The sequence below is a fragment of the Gastrolobium bilobum genome, unplaced genomic scaffold (assembly GCF_033153095.1).
Source record: "Gastrolobium bilobum isolate Gb01-03AN ecotype WA unplaced genomic scaffold, APGP_CSIRO_Gbil_v1 utg3414, whole genome shotgun sequence".
NCBI lineage: Eukaryota > Viridiplantae > Streptophyta > Magnoliopsida > Fabales > Fabaceae > Gastrolobium > Gastrolobium bilobum.
Genome location: NW_026896598.1, coordinates 6,013 through 17,209, shown reverse-complemented (window position 1 = coordinate 17,209; position 11,197 = coordinate 6,013). Strand labels below are relative to the sequence as shown.

Genomic DNA, 11,197 nt, shown 5'->3' with positions numbered 1-11,197 from the left:
TTTAGTAATGCGACAAGTACATAAATAATTTTGTTAGAAATTTTAAATTTAATTTAATTTGTAAAATATAACAATTATATTAATTTTAAAAATGGGATAAAATGGAAAAAAATATCTCATTAACCCTCTATTTTTCTCCCTTACCATTTTTTTAACTCCCAAACAAGGGAAGAGAATACCCTTCAATTTCCTCTCCCTCTGTTCCCCTTAGATCTTCTTCCTTCTCTTTCCCTCCAAACTCCCAAACAAAGCCTCAGAAAGCAATATAAAAGTAATAAAAATTATTAGCTTTACAATAAGAGAAATGTTATATTTACAAAAATTTTGTTTACAAACTTTACTATATAATAAGGATAGTATATAAACCAATTCATATACTACCCTTAGTACATAGTTAAGTTTGTAAAAGTTTATAAATAAAAATTTGTAAATATAATTTTCCCTTTACAATAATTAAAAGAAAAAGAAGGAACTTTGACTTTTCAAATTAAAGCTATATAATGTCATTATCATGTCATATGGGTCACCTTTTTCAAAACAATTACAGTTTACAATATAAAACCAAAAAACTGGGCATCTTATTATTCACTTGAATAATTTTCTGAAAGTTTTCTACAAATCTTCCAAGACATTAACATAAAATAGAAAAGCAAAAAGAAATTGCATGCAACTTTTTTTTTCTTATTCTAAAATGAAAAAGCTTATTTCAAAAAAAAAAAAAAAAAAAGTCTCACAATTCCGGGAAAGCAATTTGTTATAACATGTTGCATACATTAAACATCAGTACATCACAAACTGTAACTTTCATATGACTTTGTCAAGTAAAGGCAAATCCAAATATTCTCTTTATTTTGGGAGTAAGGTGCCAATTCTTATTCAAATAGAAACAATGCTGCCATTTTGAAGGGAAACATGCAGAATCTTGAGTTGGGAAGCCCAGTACCTATCAAGTGAGAACATAACATTAGTATAGAACATTACATCGGTAAAACTATTGATAATAAAAGCTCCTGAGGGTCCACAACAATATCTTATAATATCTTATTGCTGATTAAATATTTTTGTCCTTAATTTCTAATTTCTATTGAGTGATGCATAATAAACATAAGAAATAAAGCATATACTAAAAGAAAAAGGTGGACAAACTGAAGAAAATATATTGAGTTAGATAAAGATGTATTTTTTTATGACTAAACAGTAAACAGTATCATTCTGAAGTAATGAGGAAGAAGAAGGCACACCTCTTATTTCAAAAGTAGTACGCTTTAATATTATCAACTCCTTGAGTGCTGAATAATGAGGGTTTTCTCTACGCGTTGTTGATGGTAGGCAGTAATTCTGACAAGGGGCACATGCTTGAGAATCGGATGCTCTTCTCCTCCATCAGCTTCAATGCTCTGATAAAATTCTGTTGACATGTTAACCATATTGAGAACTTCAAGTTTCTTTAAGTATTGGATGCCAGAGGGCACCGTCTTGAGGTCACGAGTTCTATATAACCGGAACTTCTCCAGCGAAGGCAATGCTCCTTCGTCGATAAAGATGGAATTCAAGTTCAATAAACCTTCGAGGTATAGTTCCTTGAGTTTCTGAAACTCCCCTTCTTGAAAATGCAAACTTTCACCTTTATATCCAGAGCACCTGAGACTGAGGAAGTACAAATTTGGCATATGTTGTAGTGATTTCATTAAATCATCAGTTAGACTGGAGGATGTTAAGGACAATTTAACAAGCTTTTGAAGTTTACGAGGTGGGAATGGAAAATCAATGCCATAACCTATCATAATATATAGTTTTTCCAAGTCTCGCATCTCATTTATTGAGTAATATAGGGCACTTTTGTGTTCTTCCCTAACACCTTCCCTAACACCAGTGATGCGCAACTCCCTTACCTGCCTTAGCTTTCCCAGCTCTCTAAATAGATTCACTCCAACTCCATCAGCATTCACTTCTTTCAACGTTTGTAGGGATGTCATGAGTCCAATACAATCCTCCAATTGAATTAAAGACGTCTTATCACTCAGAAGAAGATGTCGTAACTTTTTAAGCTTGCTAATCTCCCTCGGCAATTCATGGAGATATGTACCCCTTATATCCAAGGTCTCCAGGTTCTGAAGCTTACCAATTGATTTTGGAAGATTAGTCAGTTTAATTGCACTCTTTAAGCTTAAATACTTCAAGTGAATAAAATCCCCCAAGCTCTCAATAAAACAATCAAGTTGCTTGTTTCTAAATTCAAGAAGTGATTCCTCAATTTGTAGTTTCTCAAAATAACGACGTTCATCTTGAAAATCAAGTAACTTCAATGGGTTGTGTTTTGTAAGGATTCTCCTTACAAATTCATCAGGTAAATCTTCACCTTCAAAAACAAATAGTGATCGAATGTCTGAGCTTTCAATACTTCTCATGTTTTCAGTACTGCTCATTGAACTAAAAGCACCCCTTGATATTGATAGGCGCCTAATTATTCCACTTGAGTCTAGCTCACCATCTTTACCAATAAAGTGGCAAAAACTTAAATCATTAGATTTTCTATGGATCATGTCGCGCAATAGGTCATGAACGCGACAACTTCTAATTTTACCATCAATGGTAAACGAAGAGACTTGCACTAAACTTCTATTAACCAACTCTGTTAAATATTTTTTTGCAATGTCTTCCAAAGTTTTTTCCCCTTCCTTTTTGACAAATCCCTCCGCTACCCATTGCCGAAACAATCTTTTTACTTTAACTTCATAGTCTTCCGGATATATTCCGAAATACAAGAAGCAATGCTTGAGATAGTAAGGCAAATCATAATAGCTGAGAGCTAAAATCTTTGTTACAGCATCTATATGGGAATTCTTCTTCAACTCTAAACTTAGATCTTGGCTAAAAAGTTCCCATTCTAATGGATATTTATCTTTGGTAGATAAAAGACCACCAATGGCCACAATTGCTAGAGGTAAACCCTCACATTTTTTAACAATTTCAGAAGATATACCCATAAGATCTTGTGGGCAACATTCGTTGGGATCAGATCCGAATGCCTTCCTACAGAATAACTCCAAAGATTTCTCAGGAGTTAATGGCTGTAGCTCATGCAATTCAACAAAAGAAGTTTTTTTACAACAACTTGCAACACGCATGTCTCTAGTTGTGATAAATATCCTGCTTCCATTTTTATCATCAATTAAAGCAAATTGAATCTGATCCCAGAAATGTTCATTCCATACGTCATCAAAGAAGATAACATACCTATTTTGCCGCAAGTACCTCCTTACTTCCTTTATCAATGAAGCTCGATTCATTGTAGAAATATTGGCAGGTTTGTTCTCCTCCTTTTCATTGCAAAATTGTTGCAACATGTCCCTCAACAATCCATCCCCAGTGTAGGACTGAGATACTGTCACCCATGCATGGCAATTGAAGTGCCCAATCACCTCTTTGTTGTCAAAAACTTTTTTGGCAAGAGTGGTTTTGCCTTGCCCTCCCATTCCTACCAAAGAGACGATAGTGCGCTTTGCTCTTCCCTTTACCAACAAACCAATCAAAGCAGCTTTAGGGGCTTCAAAGCCCACAACATCAGCTTCCTCAATGTATAAAGGAAGCTCTTTTAGGTAATGCGATGCGAGGTCTTGGTTTCCTCTAGAACTTTCTGGTGGTTGTTCCAAAGAAGATTGAATTGGGAAGCCATCTCTTTCATATCTTTCCTTGATTTCATGAACTTGTGATTTAACACCGTTAATCTTAGATGCTATTTGAAGACGAGGGATCATAGTTTTGATGAAGTGATCAACAGGCTCACATGGTAAAACTACACAGCCAGGATCCGAAGGCTGGTGTTGTTGTTCCTCGCCGGAAACATATTCATCAATGACATCTTCCATGCGAAAAACTGCTTCTCTCACCAACTTCACCCTGTTTATGATTCTGTCACGTGTTTCGTCATCTTCAGCTTCAGCCTTTCTGTCTTGCTCATTGATGAAGGCTTCAAAGCGTCCTAGTTCATTTTGAATGTCATCAATTTCGTTTCGGACGCCCCTGATCATGTTCACTGCTCCCATTATTAGTGGAAACACATAATCACGTGCAAATGGCCACACCGTATCCAACATTTTGTCTACCTCCGATTTCTGCCATATAATGATAAGAGGAAAACTTTGTCATTCAAGATTTATACAAGGTAAAGTTCATATTGATAGGAAGACTTTGAGTTTCCCTTCGTCATTCTTGAATATTTATTGAGCAAGTTTGATTTAGTTAATTTTTAATTACAGTGACTGTACAATGTTCTTACTTTTATTGTTTTAGAGTGTCCATGCTTGTCATTCATAGTTTGGCTGCCCGTACCTTTGTTTGGGATTTATTCGTTTTGGGTTTTGGCTGGTTGTAACTATTTGACATTTAATCAAAGATGCCTTGAGGCTTATGTGGGGGGTTATAATAATTAATACATGAGGGAGTAATACAGTACACAAATGACTTGCAGTAGCATGCCCGATAATAACATTGATTCAATGGAAAGAAAACTTTTCAGCAAATTCTTATTGTTTTATAGATTTTTCATTGAGACTTTTGCAGTTTAAAAGTTTATAATTGGTTTCTTACACTTACAAAACTTTTTAAATAGGTCGATGCTCGTTAACAATGTTAACACTCCATTAACTATTAATATAGTCTTATATATCAAAACTTAAATAAATAGGGTTTTTTTTTTTTTTTTTTGCAAAATAATGAAGTCGGCATACTTTATGAGTTCGCTTTTTTCTACAGCAACTGCAGAAAACAAATTTTTGCAGTAGACACAGAAAAATTGAACTCATTGGTTTTTTTTTTAAAATGTCAGAATCTGAAGTTGTATCCTGATAAATATGTGTCTATTGCAGAAGAACTCCTTTTTGCAACAACATGAGAAGTATAGGGTCTGTTTGATTGTGTTTTGATTTTTTTGTTCTTAAAACTGTTTTGTAGAATAATTATGGAAACAGTTGTTTTCTATGTTTTTTTTATTTTGAAAGTTAAAAACCAAAACAGAAAACAAAAACAACTCAGACATGTTCTCTAAATTTGATTCTAAAAACAAAAAAACAGTTACAGTTTTTAAAACTTTTTTAACAAAACAGGTCTTACCAAACGAGTTTTTTTGTTTTTTTATTCTAAAAACTAAAAAACTGTTTTTGAAAACAGTATTCAAACAGAGCCATAATTTCCATACTTTATTTGAGTTTTCAATTATCTTTTAATTTAATAAATATGAACGGAGTATTAACATTAATTATCAAGTGGTAGGGATCTAGTTACAAATTATTAAAAGTCTAATTAACAAACTTTTAAATTGAGTAGGGTTATTGACAAAGTTTTTTTTACAAATTTTCAAACTACACTATGTCTGACTTGTAAGACTCTACTCAAGAGTGTCTTACTGGTAAGACATAGTATAGTTTGTAAGAATTTGTAAACAAAAATTTTGTAAATATAACCTTCACCCTTTTAAATTATACAAAGTTTTGAAATAATGATCAAACTATAAAGACCTATTATGTAATTAAAATAAGGGAAATGCATCGGTGCTGTTGTAAGAAAACAAAAGTTTGTGCTGTAGACACAATATTTTAGGAGAGAGAAAATGATTCAAGGAAAGAGAAAAAGTAATAGATGGGCCCACAAAAAACTGTCTCTGCTGAGAAAAAAAATTCCTATTACAATAGCGATGCATTCCCCTTAAAATAAATGTTCATACATAGGGATAATCGTTTGTCATGTAACATGACACTATTTGTGTCATGTTACAGATACAAAAACACCGTAGACCCCATTGTATAGTAAAAAAGCAAAAAAAGTTGAAGTGGCTCCCATGCTATATTGAGTGTGTAAGAAAGTTGAGATTTTTCATGTAACATAACACTTGTATTTCCCTTGTACATATTCTTTCAAATTACTAAACTGACAGACAGTACGTACCTTTCAGTTTGTGTTTTTTATTTTTGCTAAGATGGAAATATATAATAGTAAACTGAAAGTATTTGAAGTTATAGTATTTTATGGCTCGCTAAAAGTGTTGAAAACTCTTTACCAAAAAAAAAAAAAAGTGTTGAAAACAAAAACTAAAATTAAATTATAAGAGTTAATAGGATCGTGTTTTTGGTTATATAAGTCTGCACAATATATTTAAATTTTTAAATAGATTTTTAATTTTGTAAAACTAAATGAAATTTCAACTTCTTTGGCTAATATGGATCAAATTACACATTTTAAAAGCTTAGATGCTCAATTAGAAAATATTAGATTGATTACATGGACCTATTTGAGAAATAAACAACACTATAAAGACATATAAAATAATGGGTAATTCGGTTGTCATGTTACAGTAAAATAAAATGAATTTCCTGCAGAGACATCCAACAAATGGGACCCATGAAAAACTTTCTCTCACCTTAATTTTCTTCTCTCTGCTAGACTTTTGTTTCTACAGGAAAGTGTTTGCGTTTTTTGTAACAGGACAATCATATTACCCTAAAATAATTTAACCTAATTTTTCTTTTTTGATATACGTCCATTTAACTTTGGGTTTTATAAGAGTTATGTTGTAGAAAAAGTGATTGTGTTATGTTATAAAGATTCGTTTTGCGTGCCAGAGTTTTTTTTTTTTTTTTTTTTGGTTTCAAAAATTGCGGGTCCCATAAAATGTTGTGTGTGTAAAAAAGTTGTTGTGGTCATGTTAAATGATAGATGTAAAACCCTTTAACTTTTAGATACTATTTTAGTTGATTGACAAACCTAGTAAAAAAATTGTTTACCGTTATGCCGCTGCCGGTACACGTGGTCTTTCAAGTGTGCGAACTGCAATGCGCAAGTCCCTCCCTTGAAAAAAGGAAAAAAGAAAAACCGAGAAAAAATAACAATAAAAATTCAAAATTCAAAATAACATTAATGAAATTGTTAGTAAATTGACATAACTATAGACAAAACAGATACAATAAACGACTTAATTCATATAAGTAATTATAAGTAAATTAAACATAAACAAAAATATTTAATATTAAATCACTAACATTAAAATAAAAAGACAAATAGAGGATAGGAGAATCTACTGACTGAAGACTAATTAATTTGAGTAAGGAAATGTCTGCTGGGAGTAGCTTAAGGAAAAGTTTTTCTTTTTTTTAATTAAGTCGGTATAATTTATTTGAATTTTCAATTAAGTTTTTTTTTTTTTTGGGTAGACAATTAAGTTTTTTAATTTAATAAATATGAACGGAGTCTTAAAATTATCAACTGGTAGGGACCTAGTTAATTTTTTTTAAAAGACTAAAGATCCAATTACAAACTTAAAATATACAAAATTATTTGAAAAAACGATGAAACTAGAAAGACCTACTATCTAATTTAACAAAAACAAATGTTGATATATATATATATATATATATATATATATATATATATATATATATATATATATGGGTTATGTTTATCTCATTTTACATGAAATAAATAACTTTCCTACACACACAAAAAGATATTAGGTCTCACCACTCTTTTTTCTTTCTTCTCTTACTTGTAGGTCCCACTTATAATTTTATTTCTACAATATGAGATAACTTTTTTCTTATAACATAAGAAAAGTATTTTCCTATATATATATTCTTTTAAATTGTGGATCCTATTTTTATAATTCTTATAGTTTATTAGTGTACTGACAGACAGTGCGTACCTTTGATCAGTTTGTCCTTTTTATGCTTCATAGGGTTTAACATAAATTTAATAACTCCTTACAGTATAGTTAAATCTCATATAGTATCTCACCTAAAATAAAAAATTCTCATATAGTATTGGTGGTATTGGTAGCAAAAAGAAGAGTTCTTCTTGGTTTTATTGAAAAGATATGACAGTTAATTTTTAGGGTCGCCAACTTCTCATATTGCTATAAAAAAAAATTTCTTATGTTATCAATTACAGTTATGTTTTATTGATAAGATATAGATATAATATTAAAATTATTTTTTCTTTCTACACCACATCAGCCAATAACCTCCTGAGATGTGAAAGAAAAAAAAACAAATTTTAAAATTATAATTATGTTTTATCAATAAGATATAGTTATAATTATTTGTTGCAAAAACATTATGAGAGGTGATTTTGCCTAATATTTATATATTTTTATTGGGATTGATGCTTTTTTTTTTATCCATGCTCCTCGATTTCTTCCTTTTGGGTTTTGGATGGTGGTAACTTTTTTCCTTTTATTTAAAGACGCCTCTTAACATATAAATGGCATGGGGTTATACCATCTAAGGGAATAATATGGTCCATCAATGATTTAGTCTATATCGTCAAATAATATAGATAAATGTTATGCATCGAATAAAAATAATAATTATTATGTAGGTTGTAATGATTTTTTGGATTTTTTCAATAAGTTTATGTAGTTTAAAAGTTGAGTTATATTTATCTCATCTCACATAAGACAAGTCAAGTTTTTACACACATAAAATAAATATGGGTCTCACCTTTATTTTTGTCTTTCCTCTTACCCGCAAGATTTAATTAGCAAGTGAGTGCCCAAGAGATTGCTTTGGTCAATGGTTCAAATCTTGGCTAAAGCAATTCTTTGAAATTTTTTGGGGGAGTAAGAGGGAAAACATCTAGTCTCACCCTTCCTTCAATGAGTGGTCCAATGCACCATGTGTTTCAATGAGGAGTTACTTTTAAGACCGTATTCCGAGGACAAGCGGTAGAGTTTGAGCGGAGATACCTCCAAGTTACATACAAAAAAAAAAATTAAATTAAATCTCAATGTCTTTAGCTAATATTAATAAGGATCAAGTTACAAATTTTAAAAGCTTAGATGTTCAATTACAAATTATTAGATTATAAGGACCTATTTGAGAATTAAAAATCACTATAAAGACATATAAAGTAATTTAAACTATTTTTTTTTTTGTGACATACATCCTTTTAAAATTCAGATCCTATTTTAGTTGATTGACAAACTTAGTAAAACAAATATCAAAATAATACAAAAAAATGCTTACCACTATGGGGCTGCTGGTACACGTCGTTTGTCAAGTGTGCGAACTGCAAAGCGCTAGTCCTTTCCTTGAAAAAAATAAAAAAAGAAACAATAAAAATGTCACAATACAGCACAAAGGCATTATCAATATAATAAATATAAAAATGACTTACTCATATAAATAATTAACAATAAGTTTAATATAAAAATAAATAGTGTAAATAACATTATCAAATTTAAAAGTAATAAAAAAATGAAAGACAAAGTAAATAAAATTTAAAATTAATAAATTATAAAATACAATGATTAAATTATAAATGACATAAATAAATTTATCATTAAATAAAATTTAGGAAAAAATTCATTTTTAACCCTTGAGGTCTCATGGCATATCACTTAATATATTGTACTTAAGTAAGTTTATCATTTAACTCCTTTTAATTTAAATTATTCACTTACACTACTTGTAGTTACAAAAAATTGTTTTTGTGGTCTTATAAAATATCAAATTATTTATTTTTCTCATTTTTTATTTTATATAAATATTATATTTACAAGTAAAATTTCAATAAAAAATTTTATTAAGTTTTTGACTATAAATTATTAATTTCTTAATTTTGAAATTATTTTAAAAATTATTCTGAATTTCGACATACATTTTAAATTAAGAAAATTATTTAAGATAAGATACAAAGTATTATCTAAATAAATTATTTATTTTAAATTTATTCGAATATTATAACGACATCAGAAAAAATGATATAAAATAAATAATACTTGCTTTTGATCAATTTTCGTAATAAAAATAAATGAACATTTTTTAAATTTATTTGGATTAAATGCATTAGATGATACCCGCGCGTTTGATTTTCTTAAAAATTATTTTTATTTTTAAGATAATTTTTAATAAATAATTTTACATTTTTTAATGTAATATATAATAATTAATTGTATTATAATTTTAATAGATACTATATATAGTAATATCAAAAAATTTACATGTATAATATCGTAAGAATCTAACTGATATTATTAATTAAAAAACATTTGAAAATAAATAGTAAATATAAATTTAAAGTAAATATTCCTATAAATGAATATATATTTTTTAAAATATTCTAATTTAACTTAATTAAATTTTTAAGATAATAATTTTTTATATCTGAAATATTTTTTACTTTTAATTAATTACAAAATAATAATTTGTACTTTTCGATGCATATTTATTTTTTAAATAATTTATATACATATAATTACTTTAATCTATAATACTTAATTTTATTATAGTTTTCATTTATAATATGATAGTAATATAAGATAAAAGTAAAAATAAAAAATAAAAAATTCCGTACGTATATAAAATCACAGGAGATTTAAGTGAAATATTTTTGTTACAACAAATAATACTTTAAAATCACAAGAGGTTAAATGATATGATTTTGTAATTACAATTGACCTAACAACCAATTTTAAAATCATAGAATTTCAAGTGATAAATTATATAACCACAAGAGAGGAAAATGAAGTTATTCCCAAAATTTAATAAAAAATGACATACGTGCATAACTATCAACGTAACAAATATAATAAATGACTAAAATAATATTAATAATTTAAATTTTTTTATAAAAAAATATATAATATAAACACTGTTATATATTACTAAAATAAATAAATGACATTAGTAATCAAATATAAAATAAATGAATTAGAATTATTAAATAATAAAACGCAAGTGCCATAAATAAATTTATTATAAAAATATATAACAAATAACATAATTAAATCTCAGCATAAAAAAATAATAAATAACTAATTAATATAAATAATTAATAAAAGATAACATAAAAAACCTTATTTAATACTAAAATAATAGCAAATGAGATAGTTAATAAAATAAAAAAAAATTACATAAATATCAACATGGCTGTAAAGAATCACTTCAACCCAAAATCTTAATGTGTCGATTTATATTATTCTTTAACACACCCTCTCACACAAGAGTGCCCTTTGGGCTTGAAGCTTGGATTATTGAATAGACCCAATTTTTAGTTTAAACTATGTTTATTTAATTCCACAAATGGAGGACTTTGTAGTCACTCAAGCTCTGATATCATGTAAAGAACCACTTCAACCCAAAATCTTAAGGTGTTGGACGAGAGTCTTTTTAATGATTTATTATTCTCTAACAAAATATAATAAATG

The 11,197-nt window shown here is 28.4% G+C and overlaps 1 protein-coding gene across 1 annotated transcript; it reads right to left on the bottom strand.

Moving 5' to 3' along the window:
* Positions 1 to 1,274: 1,274 nt before the first annotated feature.
* Positions 1,275 to 4,097, bottom strand: LOC133300813 (disease resistance protein RPM1-like). The gene has a single exon (XM_061500399.1). It carries the CDS (start codon positions 4,095 to 4,097, stop codon positions 1,275 to 1,277), a length of 2,823 nt encoding a protein of 940 aa, XP_061356383.1.
* Positions 4,098 to 11,197: the final 7,100 nt, after the last annotated feature.